Consider the following 24,571-nt stretch of genomic DNA (forward strand, 5'->3'; position numbering starts at 1 on the left):
CAGTCACACTCAGCAACTATCACATTATAAATAACCCACATTCTAAAACCTGTTCGCACAGAAACAATTATAAAACACAATGGGAATATTTTTTTAGACAGTGTATGAATCATACAAGACTCGTACAGTTACGTTCCAGTACTCAATCTGTCAGCAGCATGCCAGATGGATGGCATGCTTCACATAGAAGGGCTTAGTTTTCCTGTTTTATTATAAGTCACATTTTCACTGCAGGACTTTTACTGTAACAGTATTTTTTACAGTGTGGTATTAGTACTTTTACTGAAGTAAAGGATCTGAATCCTTCTTCCATGGCTGCCTATAAACAGTTCTGTGAATAAGAATTAGAAATAAGGCTAGGCCTACTCGTGGACAAAAATCATTCAGTACTGCTGAGTACTGGCCCATTTCAGGCTCTGGCTGAGTTCAGTTTGAGCTTGATCAGTACTGGAGCCTTTAAACCCCCCCCCCCCCCTTCCCTCATCCTGTCATCGCTGGGTGATGTGTGAGGAGGTGATCTGAGAGCGGGAAGGGAGGTAGGGAGGGAGGGAACCTCTGTGTCTGTCCTCGGAGCTGCTTTCTGTCAGCGGGGCGTTCAGCAGCGCGCAGCCGGGCCGAAGAGGTGGGACCGCCGGGCCGCCACTGTTTATAGCAGAGTGTGTGAAAAAGAAAAAAATCAGTAGATTTATCATAAGAGTCAAGTAGGTTGATCAAGGTGCGCGTAATGGACGGAGAGAGAACACAGCGGACAGAAGAGCGCGCGGCAGGTAGGCTATGCAGCACGTTGGTCACGACGGGCACTGCTTTAGACTGAGTGGATCTGGACGAGCTGGGATGGAAGTACATTTACTAGACTACTGTAGCCTACCTAAGTGCACTTTCCAAGTCCCATGTTCTGCTCCTTTCGACCTGTACTCCTCTACATCTCAGAGGGAGATATTGTACTTCTGCACTACATGTGCGTTCCTTTACAGATTATTAAAACCCAAATATAATCAGCTATTAAATGATGATGTGTTATTGTAGATTAAAGTACCCGGCAGAATATAAGGTTAGTAAAATGAGCTGCACCTTTACCAGCTGCAACATTTAAACATACCAATTGTATAGACTATTCTGCAGAATGAGGACTTTTACTGTTGGTACTTAAAGTTTGTTTTGATGCTGATACTTTTGTACTTTTGAGTGGGATTTTGAATGCAGGACTTTACCTTGTAACAAAGTATTTCTAAACTGTAGTATTGCTACTTTTACTGCATTAACATATGTGAGTACTTCATCCCCATCTGGGAGTAGCAGCCAACTTTTTTGCACCGTCTGCTGGTGAATGATGATAGATGAAGTGAGACCATTGTCATATCTATGGAGCCTTAAATGAAAACTGCTGCTGTTTTTTTGAATTGCTTCTGCTTTAGCTATCATGGACGTAAATGATGTCAAGACACGTGAGCATGAACTGGTGCCCCACAGAGGCTTCACGCTGATCAGCGGGACTCACGATCCGGACGAAGTGGACCAGATTTACAACCTGAAGATCAGAGACTCAGACGTGTTTGTCGTCACATACCCAAAATCAGGTGAGAGGGAACTAAAGATGGATGGCTGTTGTGCTGCAGGGGGATGCCGCCTCAGGTCGGGGGGGGGGGAGAAGGAGCATTAGCTCATTAGTATGTGTACATGAATGCCCTGCTCTTTTGTGTGTTGCAAATGGATTTGAGCAGAGAGCCGGGTATCGGATGACAAGGGTGTACTGTGAAAACAGTGAGAGAGGAATGAGGCCAGGGCTGCACACAGAGCAGGCGAGACTGACCTGAGTGTGGGCCGTGTGCTCTCTGTCTGACAGGCACCATCTGGATGCAGCAGATCCTGCTGCTCCTCCAGGCGAAGGGAGATCTGGCAGCCATCAGCCAGCTCAACAGCTACAGCAACGCTGACCTGGTCCCCTGGATCGAGCTGATTGGCAGCAGACAGGCGTTCATCACGGCGCCGTCCCCCCGGCTTAGGGTCACCCATCTGCAGTTCCACCTAATGCCTGCTGCTCTGAGCCAGAAGAAGGGCAAGGTCAGCGCTCCCCCCTTGCCTCTATTGCACCTACACACTAACCCAGTCTGTGAGACTAAACATTAGCAGGCGTGGCTGTTCTCTGCTTCCTATTTACTCTATCATCATCCATCCTCTGTTTATATAGCAGCTCCAGCTGTGGGTGTCCACAGGACCAGTTATATTTAGTATAGTCTCTCATGTCCAGCTCTATCTCCACAGCGCTGTGGAGTAAGGTCTGGCTACACCACAAATACATTCTGGGAAAGGAGAAAATCCGCCCTGGCTTGTTTGCATTTCTTTAAACCAATCCCAACGGTCTTGGGCGGCGCTAAGCTCCGGTCGTAGCGACGGTGGCTCTGCTAAATAGTCTCAGGAAGGAACTTGTTTTGGTGGAACATTTGCCTTCTTACAACTACAACATAGTCTATCATAAACCATTTATTAAATGTTTATATTCTGCTGAAATATGGGGCTTCCCATTCCTATGCATGTGTACATCATTTAAGAATAACAATGATTTGATGAAAACATGATAGTTGATTCAAGGAAAACTAGTCACCCTGTGGAGCCTTCATCCTGTTTAGTATCTCATTGTTCTCCAACTGTCATCATCGTTCTGAAGCCAGAACACAACACATGTTTTTGGACGACTCATTTTCAGCCCTAATGACGCCTTAAGAGAGGCCCAACTTGTCTGATGTTACTATTTTGAAGTTACGAAACAGGTAGCGTAGGAATCTGGTGTAAACGCCTTGACTGAAGATCTTGAAATCTATTGTTGTTACACTCTGCTGGAAGAGAGTTCACTGACAAATGTGCCACATGTGAATACTACGGAAATTATAAACCCAAAGAACATTTACTCAATTATGTTAGATCTATTTAGGGAATAGCACTGCAGTTGACCTAAAAGATTTGGGGCTTTAAGAAAACATTTGGGCCTGGAGCCCCCGAAGTCCCCCAAATATAAAAAGTCCATTGATTAAAAATGAATAATAGAAAGAGAAATAACCGTCCTTGTTTGCACTTGGAGGTGTTCTGGCAGCAGTTTTACAGAAGTCTCTTTTACAGTGGTGGCCTACGGGGAAAATCCTCCGCAGGGGAATTTTTCAAAATGCCGGGCAGCCAGGCTGAGTGCTGTTCCTGGGGGCCTGGTCAATATTAGTGGCATATTAAAGGATACATTCTCCTATTTTTTTTATGTCTGCCTTGCACATTGAGAGCATTAGTGGTCCTTGCAGTTGTTCATCCTCTCCATAATGGCCACAGAATTCCCTTTCTAAAGCAATCCAGTAAAAGTGATGGAGGCCAGAACCCACGGTCCTTGTTCTGTGTGTGAATGGGTTCTAATGGAGGCTTCAGCAGTCTAAAGTGTCTCTCTGTTTGATGCCGTCCGGCCTCTTTGTGTTTCCACTGACTGGTTCCCTGCTGAGCTGCAGCGGAGGGACAGTGAAAAAGATGATTTGTGTAACTCGTATTCATTTCAGCTGAACTTGCACAGAACCACGATTGTGGAATTTGTAACCCACGGCTTCATTTACAGCTAGTGTGGGCCAGATGAATCATTAATGCAACCCACAGTGTTTTCAGTGTGAGTGCTGTTTTAACCCTCCTGTTGTCCTCGGGTCAAATTTGACCCATTTTCAAAAAGTTTCTATACCAGAAATATCGGTTTCTTACAACCAAATTGTCAAAAAAATAACATGGATGGTTCCATGCAACGTAAGTTAAATAAAGTAAAATAAATGATCATTCACTACTTGCATTGAATTTGCGTGTTTCATTCAATTTTATAGCATTTGAAAAAAAAATCAATAAAAGAACAATTGGAAAAAGTGACAAACATGTCGGAAAAAGCTTCAAAAACGTGGGAAAAAAACAATAAAAACTTCAAATAATGCGCAGAAAAAAATCGACAAAAACAAAGTGACAAAAAACTTGAAAGAAAATGACAAATAACGTCGTACAGGCTTCAAAAACATCAGGGAAAGCGACAAAAGTGTCGAAAAAGACGACCAAAACGTTGAAAAGTTTTAATTTTAAATTTTGACCCAGAAAAACAAAAAGTTGCATGGTCACCAGGAAGACAACACAAGGGCTAAGACAGACTGGAAAATATGAACTTATTCTTCAAGGCATTGATGTTTCCTGAGATATATACTCAGCAAAACACGAAACGTCCTGTCACTTTCAACTGCTTTTATATTTTAAGCAAACTTGACATATGCAAATATTTGCATGAACATTAAAAGATTTAACAACTAAGACATAAACTGAACAATGTTCACAGACATGTGACTAACAGAAATGGAATAATGTGTCCCTGAACAAAGGGGGGGGGGGGGGGGGGTCAAAATCAAAAGTGCCCCCAGTATCTGGTGTGGCCACCAGCTGCATTAAGTACTGCAGTGCATCTCCTCCTCATGTACTGCACCAGACTGGCCAGTTCATTAAGTACTGCAGTACATCTCCTCCTCATGTACTGCACCAGACTGACCAGTTCTTGCGGTTGTTGTTGCCATCCTGTACCTGTCCCACAGGTGTGATATTCGGATGTACTGATCCTATGTAGGTGTTGTTACACGTGGTCTGCCACTGCGAGGACGATCAGCTGTGCTTCCTGTCTCCCTGTAGCGCTGTCTTAGGCGTCTCACAGTAGGGACATTGTAATGTATTGCTCTGGCCACATCTGCTGTCCTCATGCCTCCTTACACCATGCCTAAGGCACGTTCACGCAGATTAGCAGGGACCCTGGGCGTCTTTCTTTTGGTGTTTCTCAGAGTCAGTAGAAAGGTCTCTTTACTTATCTAATTTTCTTTTAACTGTGACCTTAATTGTCTACCGCCCTTAAGCTGTTATTGTCTTTTCGACCGTTCAACAGATGCATGTTCATTAATTGTTGATGGTTCATTGAACAAGCATGGATAACATTGTTTAAACCCTTTACAATGAAGATCTCTAAAGTTATTTAGATTTTTACAAAAGTATCTTTAAAATACAGTGTCCTGAAAAAGGGGCGTTTCTTTTTTTGTTGAGTTTATATGCACACGTCACAACATACCCTAACAAGAGACTAAAGGAAAGAGGAAACTCTCAGTCAGTCAGCCTCAGGCTGAGACAACAAGTCCCACGCACATGTGGAAATGATGGCCTGATGGCGGGGCTGATTCATCCTATGAGGTCCATGTAATGGTACAGTGGCAATTTTCATTTTGATAAGAAATCCTGTCATATTCCTTTCATTGTATTTTAAATATTGCACATTCATTTCAAGAAGAAAAACTAATATTTCCATTGAGAACTGACAATCAGGGAATTGAGACACGATATACTGTTGTTTGCATGGCTATGGGTGGATACCCAATTCTGATTGGCTGCAGGGTGATAATGGACACCTCGTCGGGCATTAAGCCTTACATAAAAGAACAGTCGAGTGTTCTGTTTCACTTAAAGGTGCAGTAGGTAAGCCTTATAAAACGAATTTTCTGTCATATTTGCTGAAACTGACCCAATGTTCGAGTATACATTCACCTAAAGGATTATTAGGAACACCTGTTAAATTTCACATTAATGAAATTATCTAATCAACCAATCACATGGCAGCTGCTTCAATGCATTTAGGGGTGTGGTCCTGGTCTGGACAATCTCCTGAACTCCAAACTGAATGTCAGAATGAGAAAGAAAGGTGATCTAAGCCACTTTGAGCGTGGCATGGTTGTTGGTGCCAGACGGGCTGGTCTGAGTATTTCACAATCTGCTCAGTTACTGGGATTTTCACACACAACCATTTCTAGGGTTTACAAAGAATGGTCTGAAAAAGGAAAAACATCCAGTATGCTGCAGTCCTGGGGGGCGAAAATGCCTTGTTGATGCTAGAGGTCAGAGGAGAATGGGCCGACTGATTCAAGCTGATAGAAGATCAACTTTGACTCAAATAACTACTCGTTACAACCGAGGTATACAGCAAAGCATTTGTGAAGCCACAACACACACAACCTTGAGGTGGATGGGCTACACCAGCAGAAGACCCCACCGGGTACCACTCATCTCCACTAAAAATAGGAAAATGAGACTACAATTTGCATGAGCGCACCAAAATTGGACAGTTGAAGACTAAAAATGCTGACTGGTCTGATGAGTCTCGATTTCTGTTGAGACATTCAGATGGTAGAGTCAGAATTTGGCATAAACAGAATGAGAACATGGATCCGTCATGCCTTGTTACGACTGGGCAGGCTGGTGGTGGTGGTGGTGTAATGGTGTGGGGGATCCCTTTCACCTTCAGAACTGCCTTAATTCTTTGTGTCATTGATTCAACAAGGTGCTGGAAGCATTCTTTAGAAATGTTGGCCCATATTGATAGGATAGGGTCAAACACGGTATTAGTATGGTGTTCCTAATAATCCTTTAGGTGAGTGTAACTACATGAAGCAGGTAATAATTAAAAAAAAATCTGGCACCACCTACAGCCTGTAGTGCGATTTGCAAAAATCCACAGCTCCCTGTTCAGATACACCAATCATGGCCAGGGGGGGTGTCTAACTGCGTGTCAATCACTGCTCATGCACACGCATGTATTCTCCCTTGTGGGGGGAGGGGCTTAGGAGACCGTTTGGGGCTTTAGCAGAAAGGGGGGAGGGACTGAGAAGTTGTTGATGTTCAAATTTTTTGGTTAAGTCCTGGATCTTCTCAATCTTCACAATGTGGCCGTTTTTATATAAACTAACAAAGCTGCATTTTTGTTTGCACGGATTAGAAAAACAATAAAGATTTGACAATGTGTTTATGCTCCTTATGTTCTTAGCTAGAATATTGTTAAGGCAAAGCGTGACCCCCAAAACCTGTGATATGAAGCGAAGCGTTCCACCGTGCTGTTAAATATCCACATCAGAATGATGGAAACCTCTGCTCCTTGGACTGTCTCTGGCAGGGTCAGGCAGCTAACACTGACCCTGGTCCTGGAGCTCTCTCTCCTCGTCCTGCAGTGCTCTGTTGTTTGCTCTTAGTTGGTCCTGTGACTTTCTGCCCTGTAGCTGCATGAAATGGTACACGCCCAAATCCTCCCATTAACACTGAGAGGTCGATTTCAGGCCCCGGGAGGGTTTTGGCGTGAACATACGGTACAGTTACAGACCGATACTGTAGGATTGTATCTTGTCATGTGCCTACAGCTTTAAAATCCAACAAGGCATTTAAGAGTCAGTCAGTCCCCAGGCAGACAGAGTGGTAAACTGTTGATACCCAGACTGTGCCTCTTTTAGGTGATCTACGTGGCAAGAAATCCCAAAGATGTCCTTGTGTCTTACTTCCACTTCCACAAGCTTGCAAACATGTTGGAAACGCCGAAGGATTTTGATGACTTCTTTGAGAAATTCATGAGAGGAGACGGTGAGTTGTGTTCTGTGTGCACAGAGGATGTTGCTCGTGGCGTTTTGTCAGCAGAGAAGCTCGTGATCAATGTGTCTGCAGTGTGGTGGTAACGTTGTGCATTATTCATTGCAGTGTTTGGGTGCAGCTGGTTTGAGCACATTAAGACTTGGTACTCACACAAGGATGATATGAGCATGCTGTTCATCACTTATGAAGAAATGATTCAAGTAGGAGCTGAAATAATTTCCATCCCTACATGTCCATAAGCTGTCGTGCCATACGTTGTGTATATCGATCTGCGGTGCGTTTGTGCTGCTGTGTCTTTGTCCAGGACCTGCAGTCGGCAGTGGAGAGGATCTCGGTGTTCCTGGGCGAAGAGCTGAGTGCTGAGCAGCTGGCCAGCGTGGTGAAACACAGCACCTTCAGCAACATGAAGAAGATCCCTCAGGCCAACTACGAGCAGGTGTCAGGGGAGCTGCTCAGCCACCAGCAGGGGGCCTTCATGAGGAAAGGTGAGAGGCCGTTTTTTATTTATTATCACACAAAACATTAGCCTGGAAATCCAGACCCAAATCCGAAAGATTAAGGGTCTGGCAATTAGTAATGAAAATGGCCCAACTCAAGGGGCGGCACCAAGCATGCATTTGAAAATCTCACTGCCCGCAACTAATCACCACCAGTGGGTTTTCGCTAAGCCCCATACGCTTAGCTACCAGAGGAGCTAACTGGTAGATTAAACTCTTGCCGTATCCGGTCGGCAAAACAGCAAAAACGTCCTTCTTGCAAAGAAATGATTTGAGCGCTGTCTTCTGTCCCTCTTTTAGATAAAAAGCCAAGTCTAACTCGTTCATTGTAGCGGCCAAAGCCGTTTCAAACAACTGGTGTTCATCCGTAGCCATCTTGCAATGTTTACTAATGACTTGGACGTCGCAGCGCTGTCGTCATCTGTTCAACTTGCCTCTGGCCCGCCTACATCAGATACACCGATGTGATTGGTGCAGCTCGGCTACAAGGGCATAGTTAATGAGCATCATTACTGAATGCCAGAGTGACTCACTGAGCTAATTTAAATTGTGCTCTCGCGAGAACTCTGGATTTCCAGGGTAACAAAATATACACACATGAACACAACATGAACACCCCCCCTCCCCCTCCCCCATCATCACCACTCACTCAGACAAAAGTCAAGAAAAGATGACACAGTAACTAAAATACAATAATCAAAACCATTTAACAGAATAGTCATTTCATTTTTTTTATTTTAGTATTTTTCAATGAAAACTATAATCATTTAATTTTTTTTTTATTTGAATATTCATTCAACAGAATAGTAACAAAATAGACAATAAACCATGTATAAATAAATGACAACACCAAAAGCCAGGGGTGTCAAACATACGGCTAGAGAAGTAATTCATTTCAATTCCAAATTTACCACTTTAATCTCAGAGAATATACAAGTTCTTTTTCCGGAAATTTACCACTTTAATCTCAGAAATTCTGAGTTTTTTCTCTGAATATTACCCCTCTCTCCCGGGTCCACAACATTTTCTTTTTTTGCGTTTGCCAACATCAAGCTGACAAGAAACTCTGTGGCAGATAAAGTTTCTGAGAGGTTTACTCAGAGGCCTACTGGTCTGGCCCACTTGAGATCAGATTAAGGAGATGAACTCAATGAGTTTGACCCCCCCCTGCCATAAATCCATCAATCACGTCTCTCCTGAGAACATATATAGATGTTTACTCCTCGACGCAGCAGGCCCGGGTTTGACTCCGTCCTGCGGCCCTTTGCTGCATGTCATTCCCCCCTCTCTCTACTCTTTCATTTCTTCAGCTGTCCTGTCAATAAAGGCCTAAAAAAAAAAAAAGCAGTGGAGGACCTTAGTAATCTGGCTGGAACATAAAATGAAAGAAAATCCCAGATGTATGGAGGGGCGAGGTCAGTTAAAGCTTTATAAACAAGTAAAAGAACTCTGGTGTGTTTGTTGGAACATGCAGCTGAGCTGGAGGTCCAGCTCCTGTGGATCAGTCCCCTCCAACCCCCGCTGCACCACCGATATTTCTTTTGGGCGGGCATTTTGGCCTTTAATTGATAGGACAGCTGTAGACAGGAAAGGGGGGGGAGAGAGAGAGAGAGAAAGAGGAGTAAGACATGCAGGAAAGGGCTGTAGGTTGGAATCGAACCCTGGGCTGCTGCAGCGAGGACCAGCACCTGCACCACCGTTATTCTGATGCTGAGTTTCAACACTGTTGCAGGACTCGTTGGCTTGTTATGTTGCTCAGAAAACAGGCGCAGTCTTCCATGCATTTCTGTCCCCATCATATCCAGAAACAGTGCAGTCACTACTGGTTGTCATAACCTGCCTGTATACTCTAACATACTACACAGAGTATAGAAGGATGGCTTTATTCAGGACACAATGTCCATAGTACAGTACAAAAATAGACAACATTTACAGAAATGTAGCAATAAATATATAGTACAAGTCATTTCAATTAAAAACAATGTCAGCAAACTTAACCTGTAATATACAAACATGAGCACCAGTGTCTCCACCTGACAGAGCGAAGATCAGTGTGCGCTAAAGATTGTATAATTCTGTTTTCTGAGACTGACATCCTGCACATGTATTGATAAATAAGGTTTCTTAAAATGGCAGAACAGGTAGGCACACCAACACCAAAATTGTTTTTGCTAGCACTACACCATCTTGGTTGTTTAAGAAGCAGTCTCATGCCATCGTTATACGTTACATTCAGTCTCTGCGTGTTCTTTTTTCTGTAAAAACGCCACAAGTGGGCAGTATGTAGCGGTGTACAAAATGTCTTCATTAATTAACAGAACCCATGCACTGTATACAGCAGTGTTTCTCAAATGGTGGTACGTGTACCCCTAGGGGTACTTTGGAGTACTGCATGGGGTGTGTGAAATTTTTGCAAAAATGCTGATTTATAAATAATTTCCCCCTGGGATTATTAAAGTATTTCTGATTCTGATTCTGATTCTGATTTAAAAATATGTCATGCAGAATTCCTAAAATAATTATACTATAATAATGAATGAATTAAGTGATGGATTCTGAACATTTGACATGTAGCATTTAAATGTTTTTGTTTAAAAAAGGTTGTTGTTTAGTGAATCTATCACTGCCGGCGCTGTATTGTACCTCTTTATATAGACTCTTTTTTTCTACCAAAAATGTTTTTGCGCTGGTCAGGGGGTACTTCTAAGCAAATCAAAGGGGGGTACAATATTGAAGAAAGTTTGAGAAACACTGGTATACAGTATATATATCTAGTTATACCAACCAGCAGGGAGTCAGTGACCCGAGCAGATGGAGACGAGACGGGCTGAAGTAAAATGACACATGACCTTCTCCTGTGATGCTCACTGTTGAACTCTAGGCACCATCGGGGACTGGAAGAATCACTTCACCGTGGCCCAGAACGAGAGGTTTGATGAGCTCTTCCACAGAGAGATGGGGGACATTCCTCTGCATTTCATCTGGGACATCAGGGACATTGAGTGATCAGCTGTTGGTCTCATGGCAACACAAAGACGAAGACAGTCGCCGCTGCAGCTTCATGAACACTGTGCTATACAGAAGAAAAAAAAAAAAACATTATTCCGGTCAGCTTCTCTCTCCTTCTGCCACAGCAGCGTCTCTGTACGTCTAGCCCCGAAGGCTTCACTGTGAGCACACTGTAGTCTTTGCTTCAGCCACTGCTTTGCAGTCATTTCAGCATGCACTGAAAAGCTATGCAAAGCCTCATTGAGGACAGCACATGCAGTCATTTTGACATAACAGGACGTAGTATTTTCGGTAACACTTTATTTGAAGGTATCTAAGAGTGACATGACACTGTCATGTACACATGAACCCTAACCCTAAGGGACTGTTCATTATTTAATTAAGGGGCCACCGGAGGAGTTTTGCGGCCTCTAACCTAAAAAGACGTGACCCTCCCCTCTTCAGTAATAATTCTCCTATGACCCTCCAAAACGATTTGAAAAAAAGCAATGCAAGTTTGCACTTAACAAAGAAGTACAGATACTATTTGATTTTTACAGCCATGATGTACAGGAGTTAACCTCTGCATTCTCATCTTACACATCCCACTCCTCTGTTATGGTGTGGTGGCCATTTCAGTAGATTTACTTACTAACATTGTTGTGGAAACACAATAAACACTGGAAACTCTCAGCAAAGGACGCTGGGATATAACCAATTCAACACTGGTTGCTATGGACTTGTCACTATCGTCATTGTATATTTTAGCACATAGGTAAAGCTGCCGAAGCTGAACATTGTATTCCAAAACACATATGTTTATTTTTAAAGCAGATTTTAAGTTACACTGTAACAATTTAACAATTTGCCCTTATGAAATCCAATCGCGGCACGGCTGTTTTGGAACGCAATAGACTGACGCTTAAATTGAACTAAAATGTATAACAGTGAACAATCAGTGTTGGACCTACAGTCTGTTGAGATGCCTCTCCAAACTCACCATAAAACGTTAAGACACGTTGAGAAAAAAGATCCGCATTTTGCCGTAATCCAATGACACAAAAAAAAGTAATCCACAGCGATCAGTAGATCCACAAAAAGGTAAATGATACGGTGTATCCAGCAAGGCCTTCATTCACCAGCCAGCTCCAAACAGGTGAACGAGGCCTCTCCACTTCACCGTTTAAACAAAGTGGAATAAACGTATAAAAGTCCAAATCTACACAAAACCCGCAATCAATTAGTAAGCTGACATCACATTTATATACATGGCATTTAGGAAACCTTTATTGCAAGGTTGGCAAGGCAAGATGTCCAGACTAGTGCAACAGTAACTTTCGTTTTTTGCGTCCTGCTGCTCCCATCGTCAGCCAGGTAATATTTTTTTTACCAAAGCAGTATATGAAATCAGATGTATTACCTATCATCATTTAGTTGTTTTGTGTTATTTAAGATATTTATTTAATATCTGGTCATGCCAGATGTAATTATTCCACTAATTTGTTAAACAATGCAATTACCCGTTTGATCCACCAGGGGGGCAGTGCTCCTCCTGCCCCCCCAGCAAACTCTGCGTATGCGGTCAGACCATCTGCTAGGGGGCCGAGACTGAGAGCTACATGGATAAATATGCACCAAACAAGCCACTTTGAAATTTTGCTCTTTTCATGAATAAAAAAGTTGGGTGACCCCCCCCCCCACCCAGACTAAAAAATGTTGGATGACCCTCCCCTCAGCAAAATATAAAAAGACATGACCCTCCCCTATTTTCCTCCGGTGGTCCATTCCTTAAATACCGAACGGTCCCTAACCCTAACTCTAACTCTAACTTGTCATGACAAAAACCGAATGACACTACAAGAAGCGTTATGTCATAAACGTTTATGACTTGTTTATAACGTTTATGACACGTTCATGACAGTGTCATGTCACTCTTACGTAGATACCTTCAAGTAAAGAATCATCCAATAGATCTGTTGTGATGTTAATGCAGCGAGCCCTGTTGTCTCTATTACCAGCCTTTGCCTCAGTGCCAACATCAGTCTGCAGAGAATGTCCAGCTTCAGGTAATCCCTCAGGGATCGTTCTGTTTTTATTAGTGGCGCCTGGTAATGCAGCGCACACCCTTTAAAATCAATCTTCACTTACACTGTAGAGCAATTACTAAAGTAAGCTTTCTGTTCATACATCAAGCAGTTTTAACTTTGACACTGTAGTGAAAGGGAAGGATTGTATCCGATTTGTAGTAAAATAGTGTGTGTTCTTTGGCTGCTATAGTAAGAGTCTGTGACATTGATGGTCATAAAAATATGACAATAACTTGTCTCAGTGTGAACAGGCAGACAGCAGATGATTCCTCAGATTATCACTTTCAGATGTAACGATTGTAGCTGGAGTTACATACCATTGATTTTAAAGATATGTCATATTTCTGAACTACATTCTCATCGGCAACGTTGGTTGTTAAACAACTTCACAACATCATCAAAATGTCCGCGTTTCCGTTGAGAGACCCCTAGCTGCAGAAAAGGACATGTTTTGTTATGAAGTTTATATGAAAGAAATGATATGATACACTGAATGTTACATTGCTCTACAGATGATACAGCTTTGACTTGTTAGGTATTTAGTAGTCTCCCATGTCCACGGCTGTGGAGGAAGGTCTGGCTAGTCCACACAGCATTCCTGGATGGGAGAAAAACATGCTCTGGTTTATTCAGGGTTCATACACATTTTAACCAATACTTTTCGGCAAATTTCCATGACTATGTTTTCCTGAAAATGTCAGTCGACATCATACAAAAAGAATAAAAATCTGTGTTAAAGTTTACCCTCAGAGGTTTAACAATAAAATGAATGACAATTTATGTGGTTCATAGCGGGATTCGTAATATCGCGCCCCGAATAGAACGTTGAGGTTAAGACGACGTGAAATACATTTATTAATCACATATTATAATGCTGTGTTAAAAAATAATTCCATGACTTTTTATGTTTCCAAAACCTTTCCAGGCCTGGAATTTGCATTTTTCAAATTCCATAACTTTTCCAGGTTTTTTCAAAACGTATGAACACTGTTTATTGGCATTTCTTTAAACCAATCACAATTGTCTTGGGCGGTGCTAAGCTCCGGACGGAGCCACGGTGCCTCTGCTAAATAGTCTCAGGAAGGAACTTGTTTTGGTGGAACGTGTACGTTCAAAAGTAGTTTTAGTCGTGCAACAGACAACTCAGATTGGACAGATAGTCTAGCTAGCTGTCTGGATTTACCCTGCAGAGATCTGAGGAGCAGTTAACCATAGTCCTCAGAAATGAACCGGAGTTTAGAACGCCAACACAAAGACAGAGGAAAGGGACGGACATCCGGCGGAATTCCCAGCGGCAACAGAGCAATCCCGGAAGTGGAACATCGTGGATATAGACTAGGTATTTTAGAAATCAAATCAGAGCACATAAGTTCTTTAAACTGCACTAAACAATGGTTTTATCTACAATGGGTCATTTATTTCAATGTGTTGCTGCTTTTACTCCCTCACACGTTAGAGGCAAATACTGAGTGTAAAGCTTTGTCCGGTGAGGTAGAAAGTAGAGATGGCCCGATACCATTTTTTGCTTCCCGATACCTGAACTTGCGTATCGGCCGATACCGAGTACCGATCCAATACCAGTGTGTCATACATTTTATTATGTTTTAACAACTGTATACTACTATCCCTGTATGGATGTGATATGATTTCTATATCTTTGTTGTCAGTCTGGCTCAGGTTAAACTCTTTGTGAAACATGAACAAACTCAAACAGTGAACGCCCCAGAACTTTCTTTTATTCTCCAGTTTGACGGTCAGTTATAACGGAAAAAGAACATAAACAAACTACTTTAACGTAGATTTTCTTTAGGGATTTATTACGTGGTATCGGATCGGTGCATAAACTCCAGTACTTCCCGATACCAGCGTTTTAGGCAGTATCGGAGCCGATACCGATACATCTCTAGTAGAAAGGCGCCGTAAAAATATCCGAGTAACGGCTCGCAGAGTAATTCTTACATTTATTTACTTACTTTTCAAAACTACTCCTTGCCCCCAGGGGATAAATAAAATGTATTTGAATTGAATATTGATGTAGTCCATTCACGATCATTTACTATATTATAGAACGTGACATTTGAACAGTATATAAAGTGTTCATAAGGACAACAAACTCTCCGTTTACATCAGTAATAAAGCCACACCTAAAACTCCATAATGAGTAATGCTTTTCATGTTCATAATCATAAATAGTATGTTTTGTATAGTTTGCTTACTTTTACCTAAAGAATAGTTTGAATGCAGTATTCGTACTGAAGTATATTTCTATATTGGGGCTTTGCTACTTTAATGTCAGTAAACTCTCTGAATATTTGAGACGTTGCTGCCCTCTTCTGGCCTGTCACTGGATGTCCTGCATGTCAAACAGCAACGGAGCCAAGTCACACGTTTGTTTGGTCAATTTAATAGTTCAGACAGAGAAATGAACACTGGGGTGATTATGTATGTGTTGTTTTTTTTATGAAGATTCCCTCTCCAACTGCTGTCAGAGTCTTTGAAAAGGATCTGGGTCTGCTCAGGTGATCTGACTCCAGAGATGGTGCTGTCCATCCCCAGCAGTCCTGCTTTAGTCCTCATCGCTCCCCATCTCTAAAGGGTCAAAGTCAGGGTCGTCCTCATCCAAGTCCAAGTCCTCAATGTCCTGGAACAGGGACTCATCCACTTCAACGTTGTTTCCAGCTGCAGAGGAAGAAAGCAGGTGTGTGTTAGAATAAAAACAAATCAATCTCCACTCTGAACTCAAGTTAGGAGCTTGATATTCTTAAAATGATCAACAGCACCCCAAATCTGTGCAGTTTACACTGCAGTCTCCAACCTGTTTGGACCAAAAAAAGACCATTGCTGAGGACGGGTACGGTTGTGCATTGTAAAATAAAAAGAGGCTCTACAATCTCTTTTAACTGCTTGTCAACTTGCTAGTGTGTCTCTGCTGGATGGCATTCACAGCGGAGAGCTGCGTGACATATTCCACTCTACGGATGGAGACTGGCGGGTTAAATCAGCCGTCCCACACACACACACACACACACACACACACACACACACACACAGAGACTCGGCCTGCGCACACAGCTGCCGACTCGTGTCCCTCGCGCAGACTCGCAAAGTGCTTCCAGTAAAGTGGCTACATGTGTCCACGACAATGCACGTGACATCATGGCTGTGCGAGCGGTACAAGTCTGCAGGTACCCGCGGACACAGAGCACGGGGGGAGTACGTACTGTATGTCCCGAGTCTCCTGGACGGGTGAATGATCGGTTCACCAGGGTCGGCTATTGGTCAGAATTAAAAACCTAAAGCAGCATCCCTAATCTGGAATTAATGTGAATGTTAAAATGTCCATTAAAATGTAAAAAGTCCTGAATTAAACTAATTATTTTCATTCCTACCAAAACTCTTAAAGCAGCCATATTATGTTAATTTTCAGGTTCATAATTGTATTTTAAGGTTGTACCAGAATAGGTTTACATGGTTTAATTTTCAAAAAACACCATATTTTTGTTGTACTGCAGTGCTCTCTCTCACTGCTGCAGATCCTCTTTTCAGCTGGTCTCTGTTTTAGCTACAGAGTGAGACCTCTTTTCTTCTTCTTCTTCTGTACTATCTTTGATTGCACTGCACATGCCCAGTAGCTCAGATGTAGATCATGTCAGCTAGCTAGCTCCATAGACAGTAAAAGAAAGGCTGTTTCTACAACTTCGGTCAGTTACAAGGCAGGATTAGCTGGGAGACTTCTAAATGAGGGCGCACATGGAAGTAGTTCTTTTGTAGATTATGGTGAACTTGTGTGGTGTTGTAGCAGTGCTTTGCTATTGAGAACGAGGTAGCATGCTAGCGTTAGCATGCTAGCGTTAGCGTTAGCATGCTAACGCTACGAGCTAATGGTTGCGGTTAGCCTGCTCGTTTCGGCATGTGACGTCACAAGCCGTGCCGATTTTGAACAGCTTACCCAGAGACTGAAGGCAGGACACATTCAGAAACTGTATCTCACTCTAAACAGCATGGATGGATTTTTTTCAAAGTTTGTATGTGTGTGGAAGCACCAGAGACACAAAATAACACCCCAAATCCCAGAAAAAGTGATTTTTTCATAATATGGGCACTTTAAAGCTATAGTGTGTAGTTTCTGTCTCCCCCATGAGGAATTCTAAGTAATGACAACAACACTGTCGGCGCGTCCACATGATACAAGCCTTCCATGATCGCGCACCACCCCCACCCCTCCTCCACGTAGTCGCTAGTAGCCAGGGAGGACACGGAGGATTAAAAAAACATGATGGACTCTTCAGAAGAGGTCATTATCCTCACTCAAGTTTCTGCGCGGTAAAGTCACCGGACGCCACAATCTTCTGAACATAGTCATACTGAGAAATCCAGAGAGAGTTGATAGTCTTAATTAGCTTTGTAGCAACTCATTTGGCAATGACTTGAATGTAACTGACGTTCATTAATATCAAAAGGTTACTCACTAAAGCTTTAAAGGTCCAATGTGTGGGAATTTCTCCCATCTAGCGTTGAGGTCATACATCGCAATCAACTCTATCGCGCCACGCAGTTCAAAGTACGTATTACAGCTACGGTAGCCTTCAAGAAGAAGAACAAGACTCCTGTTCCTGAAATTAGGATTTTGAATACGTGTGGTCCTCCATGTTTCCTGCTTCAAACGTGCCGGGGCCGGGAAGCTACGATACCCATTAGCAGCATTAGCAGCACCTGTGAGTTTATCATGTGACAGCGAAAACACGAGAGGCGGAGCAGTATGTCCTGTATGTCCCTTACCGCCTAACGTATTTCAAGATGGAGCATGACTATGGAGCGTCTACCCCAGTTCATGCAAATACAAATGTAAAATGTCAAGCCAATAGGAATACTTGGAATTGATGGTGGTGGTAAATATTCATGAAAAAGGACAAGTTTGTGAACGGGCAACACAGATTTTGATAATGAACAACTAAACACGTTACACACTGGACCTTTAATGCTTTCACTGTTTGTACCAAAATAAAAGCTTTGATTAATAACAACATGATGTACTAAAAACACTCACTGTCTTCAAGGAACTGGATGTCCGATGTGTCCAGGTTGTGGTCGGTCTCAAACAGCTGTTTACCTGGTGAGGGACACGTTACACTTCCATTAGTTCATACGTTCATGTAATCCACGTGTGATTGGGCTGTAATCAGCTGGGATCCCGGATAGGGGTGCACCGATCCGATATTAAGATCGGATATCGGTCCCGATATTGACAAAATAGTGGATCGGGGATCGGAAAAATGAACAGATCCACGGGCCGATCCAGTTTTGTTAGTTTTTTTTCCCTCTGTCGCACGTGTGTCGCATGCTGGAAGGGTTGCGTGTACAAATAAATAAGAATTCAATACATTCCATCTATGTTATTTTGTCTTAGTTAGGAAAGCAATGTTTAGTTAGGAAAGTCTGGTGCCTTTAGTCTTAGGAAGGTATAAGGTGGAAGGTATACAGTGTATTATTAATTCAACAACGGTATCGGGTATCGACAGATACACAAAGCCCAGGCATCGGTATCGGGACTGAAAAAGTCGGATCGGTGCATCCCTAATCCCGGACAGAGGAGTGTCTTTGAGTTTACCGGTGAGTTTGGGTTTCCCTGCCTGCTCCTCTTCTTTCTGTCGTTTCCTCCTCAGCTCGGCCATCTCCAGCTCAAACTTGGCTTTCCACGCCAGGAAGTTTTCAATGGTTACCACTGTGCCTTGAAACAACACCTGTCACACACACACACACACACACACACACACCATTATATACTACCAGTGACCACATTCATTCCTCCTTAACCTAACAATAAACTGAACTTCCAAACACTGTCCTGAACCTGAAGATGAGCAACTTCAGAGCTCACAGGAAAGCCTCTGTTCCAGAGAACCTGCTTTAGTAAACATTTGGCCATGATAAACCTGACTGAAATTAAATGATACATATACATATATATATATATATATATATATATATATATATATATATATATATATATAATACTACTATATATATATATATATATATATAAAGATTAATCTCAGGCATTCCTGCTCCTACCTTCTCTGCTTCCTCTGCCTCGGCCTCTTTCCGCCGCGCCTCCTCCTCTCGTCTGTTTTTCTTCACATCCACCATTTCGTTGAGTTTCTCCTGAACGGCCGTCACCAGGGTGAAAATCATCACCATGCCCAGGTTTTCGTCTGCCTGCAGAGCAACCACACATTTTGTTCATCGCACTGACGGACAGATCAGGAGATACTGATTGGCAGTTCAAATCCAAAACGCTGAACAACTCCAGATTAGGGTCTAGTACCAAACGAGGTACTTTTTAGGGTACCGATTCACATCAAATTAATCGGTGCCAAATCTGGGTACCTGAGAGCTTTGCTGTCCTCTCTGCATGTTTGACAGAGAGCTCCGAATCACGTGAGCAGAGCTGAGCGAGACTACGTGTTGTTTTAATTTGTACAGACACAAAAATACCAAAAGAAAAAAAAAGGTACCAGTACTGAATTCCAGGTACCGGTATTCAAATGTGAACGGTAACCAACCCTGCTGCAGATCACAGGTTAGTCTATATCCACAACGTTCCACTTCCAGGATTGCTCCGTTGCCGATGGAAATTCCGCCGGATTTCAATCTTTTGGGCCGGATGTCCGTCCCCTTCCTCTTTCTTTGTGTTGGCGTTCTAAACTCCGGTAGATTTCTGAGGACTACGGTTAACTGCTCCTCAGATCTCTGCAGGGTAAATCCAGACAGCTAGCTAGACTATCTGTCCAATCTGAGTTGTCTGTTGTACGACTAAAACTACTTTTAAACGTACACACGTTCCACCAAAACAAGTTCCTTCCCGAGACTATTTAGCAGAGGCACTGTGGCTCTGTCCGGCGCTTAGCACCGCCCAAGACGACTGTGATTGGTTTAAAGAAATGCCAATAAACCAGAGCACGTTTTTCTCCCATCCAGGAATGCTGTGTGGACTAGCCAGACCCTCCTCCGCAAGCGCTGTGGAGGAAGGTCTGGCAATGCGACCAATAAAGGCCATCATATTGAGTTGAGATGGACGGACCTGCTGCTGCAGTAAGGTGAGGATGTCCTCGGCGTCGCTGTCCTCCAGGTTCTCTTGGGAGTGGATCTCCCACAGTGGAGCCTCGTCTGGGTATTTCTCCACATATGTGAACTTTAGTGTTGCTTCCACGGCTGCGGGAAGAAAACACAACGCTCGTATTATCACACATTGCTGCATTTCAACTATCAAGCTCAGGTTTTGCAGCGTGTTTTCCTACCCAGCGTACACAACTCTGACATGCTGTTTCACTCACACACACATATTTTGAGTATCGCCTCTTGAATAACCTCATTTTGAACAATGTCAGACTTCATAACTGTCATGTGTGATGTGGATGGCATTTTGCAGCCACACGCATCAGTAAACTCACTTTCCCCATTTTCCGCTGCATCTGATGTCACGGTGATGGTGAAGCTGGTGGGCTCATCTGAAAGTACTACAAACACACATCGTCATCACACCTTCATTACGTCACCATGGGAGACACAGGTTACATCAGGAACGCTGTTAATGCATCTTCATGTCCTGCTGTGTTTTACATGATCAAAACAGCAATGAAAGTAATAGGGGAAAAAAATAATAATATATATATATATATATATATATATATATATAAAAAAACACCCATCCCCTCCTCACATCACCTTTGAGTCCATCGTAATCTGACATGCACGAAGGATCCTGAAAGCTCCTCCCATCTGGCAGACGCTATAGAGCCAGTAGGTGTAACAGCAACCGCCTTAAGGCGCTGACACACCAATCCAATAATCGGCCGTTGGACAGTCTGGCGAAGTCGGTGACTTGAGTCTGTTCGGTGTGTTCTGTGCTGTCGTCAGTCGGAGGAGCCGTCAGCGTTCATTTTGGCCAACTTGACTTGTTGATCAATGACCAATCTGATTGGTGGAGCGCTAGCCCTTGACTAGCGAATCAGTGCTTCTTCCATAAGAAGAAGCCCGAGAGCTGACAACGCCAGTATCTTCTTATAACTAGCCATTGTATTTTCTTCGGTTCAGCGAGTAATAGGGCTGCAACTAACGATTATTTTCATAGTCGATTAATCTGTTGATTTTTTTCTCGATTAATCGATTAGTTGTTTGTAGGGCTGTCCTCGACTAAAGAAATTCTTAGTCGACTAACACTTATATGATTTTGTCGATTAATCGATTAGTTGATGTAATCGACAGAGCTGTGCTCTTTGAGAGGTGGTTAAGACTAGAAAAGCACAATATAAATGTAGTTATTTAACCATCTGTAAAACTGACTTTCTCCACAATTAATCCTGCAAAAGCACCACTTTAAATCTTGTGTTTACCAGAAATGTGCTCATAAATTTCTTGGAAATGAGTAATTAAGCATGAATAAGCATAAAAAATGACTCATCAACTAAAGAAATCTTAGTCGACTAAGACCAAAACGACCGATTAGTCGACTAATCGACTAAGAGGTGGCAGCCCTAGTTGTTTGGTCTATAAAATGTCAGAAAATGGTGAAAAATGTGGATCAGTGTTTCCCAAAAGCCCAAGAGGACGTCCTCAAATGTCTTGTTTTGTCCACAACTCAAAGATATTCAGTTTACTGTCACAGAGGAGAGAAGAAACTAGAAGATATTCACATTTAAGAGGCTGGGATCAGAGAATTTTGACTTTTGTCTTAAAAAAATTACTCAAACCGACTAATCGATTATCAAAATAATTGGCGATTAATTTAAGAGTTGACAACTAATCGATTAATCGTTGCAGCTCTAGCGAGTAATGACAACAAGGATCCTTCTTGACTACTATCAACGCTCTCTGATGAAAACAGTGACTGACGACAGTGTGCTCTGTGTTTACTATGTCTAGAGAGATGTTCCGTCATTTCCGGTTTACATTTTTTTGGGTGACAATACAGATTAGCGCCGCCTGCTGTTATGGAGACGTATTACGTCTTGCGCACGCGCAGAACGTAAGCTCAAGTCGGCGTCGCTTCGGTGCGTTCCGAGGCACTTTTCTGCTGACGGTCGGCCGTCGGGTTGGTGTGTCAGAGCCTTTAAGCTTTCAGTTGTCCCCACATCTATAGCTCTACTGAACAAACAACCAGTCCAGTCCTCATCACAGTAACACTGGGCTGGCTTTAACCTATGTAACCTGTGTATGTCTACTCACCTTGTTCAATTTCTTATATCAGCAATTTGCATTCTTTTATTTGTGCAATTCCCTTACTATGCACAATTTATTTTATAATAGGCACATGCAATACTCTACTATATCAGGGCCTGTGCAATATTCTCTCACTAGTGGAGGATCTCTATTTATTTTTTCTTGTGAAGTACATTGTAGTCTGTTATATATTGATATATATTGTGATTGATAACTAATGCATGTGTTTGTATACAGCTGTTGTCAGCACTTCTTGCCCAAGACAAATTCCATACAGGAGAGTAAAGTTGATCTTATTTTACATCATGTAGAAGCAGCCCCAGAACTTCTCATATCCATGTTATATGGTGTTCTTCAGTGTGTGAAGAGCAGCTGCTCAGAATCAGAGGTGGAATGTAACTAAGTACATTTACTCCAGTACTGTACTTCAGTCCAAATGTTGAGGTACTTGTACTTTACTTGAGTCTTTTCTTTTTTCATGCCACTTTCTACTTCTACTCCTCTACATTTCAGAGAGAAATATTGGACTTTTTACTCCACTACATTCATCTGTTACAGCTTTAGTTACTAGTTACTTTACACGTTAATATTTCTGCACACAAAACACATGTAGTTTATCAAATCTGATGTTTTATTCTAAAGTAAACTAGCCAACAATATAACGGCCTACAAGTCCAGCTGAGATGATTGGACCATTAAACACACGACTGTTTGGATCCTTCACACTAAAAATACTTTGAATACATTTTCCTGATGATACTTACAGACTTTTACTGAAGTTACATTTTCAATGTAGGACTTTCACTTGCAACAGAGTATTTTTACAGTGTGGTATTAGTACTTTTACTGAAGTAAAGGATCTGAATACTTATTCCACCGCTGCTCAGATTCTGAATGGAGTTTGGTGTAACGGTAACGTACTTGTCTGTCCCAGTGAAGGCCCGCTTTAACAACTTCTTAAATCACCGCTGCATGTCTGGCATCCAGCTCCAGTAACTCTACAGCGACCACACACTGAAACCACTGGGTGCCACAGGAATCACTCATTTTCGAGTGCTGGTTTATCCTTTAGCAGCAGCTAACCAGCGTTAGCCTGCGAGCTAACGCTGGTTAGCTAGCTAGCTGTCTGTGTGACGTTACAAACCTGTGAAAGAGTCCGGATAGATGGACTCTATCGCTTCCAGTTCATTCCTCTGCTCCTCAGAGTAGTCCGTCATGTTGGCGTGGCTGCAGGTTATCTGTAAATTAGACCAATCATCCCGCTATGCTAAGCTAAGCTAAGCTAACACACGGCTGCTGCGTGCACTGCTCCACCTGCCCAATGGTGATCGATGATGTCGTGATTCTGTCTCTCTGGTCTGGCACGGCTGCAGTTAACTAGCTGTGTGTAGCCAAAGAATTTCTAAGTAGACCGGCTTTGGTGTAGCATTTCATTTGGTATGTATGGAGTTGTATTCTTGTTTGGCGGAGATGTTCGAACATGTGGCTTGCAACTGCCGGCGTTTCTGCTTTATTCACCAATTATTGACCAACTTTACTGAGACATGATGATGACAGCGTTACTTTTCTCAGCCACTGCTTTGGTCTGCATCATGGACGGTCCTTTTTTTTTTTTTTTTATTGAGAAAATTAATTTACAATATAAAGACATAGAAAACACGACGTTAACATCTGTCAACATACATACAAGGCACACAGGATAGAAAGGATAATTTAAATTGTATTAGAATTAAATATGTAAAAAACGAAAGCTAATAGTAAAAGAAATACTAGTGACTATTCGTTATTTAATTAAGGGGCCACCGGAGGAGTTTTACGGCCTCTAACCTAAAAAGACGTGACCCTCCCCTCGTCAGTAGTAATAATTCTTCTATGACCCTCCAAAACGGTTTGAAAAAAAGGAAAGACCCTCACCCTTGCGTGCAAGTTTGCATTTTGCAAAGAAGTACAGATACTATTTGATTTTTACAGCCATGATGTACAGGAGTTAACCTCTGTATTCTCATTTTACACATCACTCTCCTCTGTTATGGTGTGGTGGCCATTTCAGTAGATTCACTTACTAACATTGTTGTGGAAACACAATAAGCATGGAAACTAAATGCACACTTCCTGCATTACTGCATTACTTCAAATACTAAGTTACTCCTCTAGTAAACTAGTATTCATATGAAATAAAACAATAAAACATGGACACCATTCAGCAAAGGACGCTGGGATATAACCAATTCAACACTGGTTGCTATGGACTTGTCACTAGGCTTCGTCGTTGTATATTTTAGCACATAGGTAAAGCTGCCGAAGCTGAACATTATATTCCAAAACACTAGCCTATGTTTA

General features: G+C 42.4%; 2 protein-coding genes across 3 annotated transcripts; one reads left to right on the forward strand and one right to left on the reverse strand.

Annotated features, from left to right (window-relative positions):
• Positions 1-595: 595 nt before the first annotated feature.
• LOC116066654 (amine sulfotransferase-like) lies at positions 596-11,036 on the forward strand. The gene is made up of 7 exons (XM_031322859.2): positions 596-767; positions 1,416-1,577; positions 1,844-2,061; positions 7,305-7,431; positions 7,546-7,640; positions 7,745-7,925; positions 10,819-11,036. The coding sequence occupies exons 1-7, from the start codon at positions 725-727 to the stop codon at positions 10,941-10,943; spliced, it is 951 nt and encodes a 316-aa protein (XP_031178719.1). The 5' UTR covers positions 596-724; the 3' UTR covers positions 10,944-11,036.
• A 4,428-nt stretch (positions 11,037-15,464) lies between these two features.
• Positions 15,465-23,610, reverse strand: rwdd1 (RWD domain containing 1). 2 transcript variants are annotated; one of them, XM_031322861.2, is made up of 7 exons: positions 23,376-23,610; positions 20,464-20,529; positions 20,094-20,224; positions 19,085-19,228; positions 18,621-18,753; positions 18,060-18,122; positions 15,465-15,691 (listed from the first exon to the last, which is right to left on the reverse strand). In XM_031322861.2, the coding sequence occupies exons 1-7, from the start codon at positions 23,446-23,448 to the stop codon at positions 15,579-15,581; spliced, it is 723 nt and encodes a 240-aa protein (XP_031178721.1). In that variant the 5' UTR covers positions 23,449-23,610; the 3' UTR covers positions 15,465-15,578. The 2 variants fall into 2 exon arrangements, with proteins under 2 accessions (XP_031178721.1, XP_035862706.1); XM_036006813.1 differs by having other exon boundaries at positions 20,094-20,227.
• Positions 23,611-24,571: the final 961 nt, after the last annotated feature.

The sequence above is a fragment of the Sander lucioperca genome, chromosome 10 (genome assembly GCF_008315115.2).
Source record: "Sander lucioperca isolate FBNREF2018 chromosome 10, SLUC_FBN_1.2, whole genome shotgun sequence".
NCBI classification, from domain to species: Eukaryota; Metazoa; Chordata; class Actinopteri; order Perciformes; family Percidae; genus Sander; species Sander lucioperca.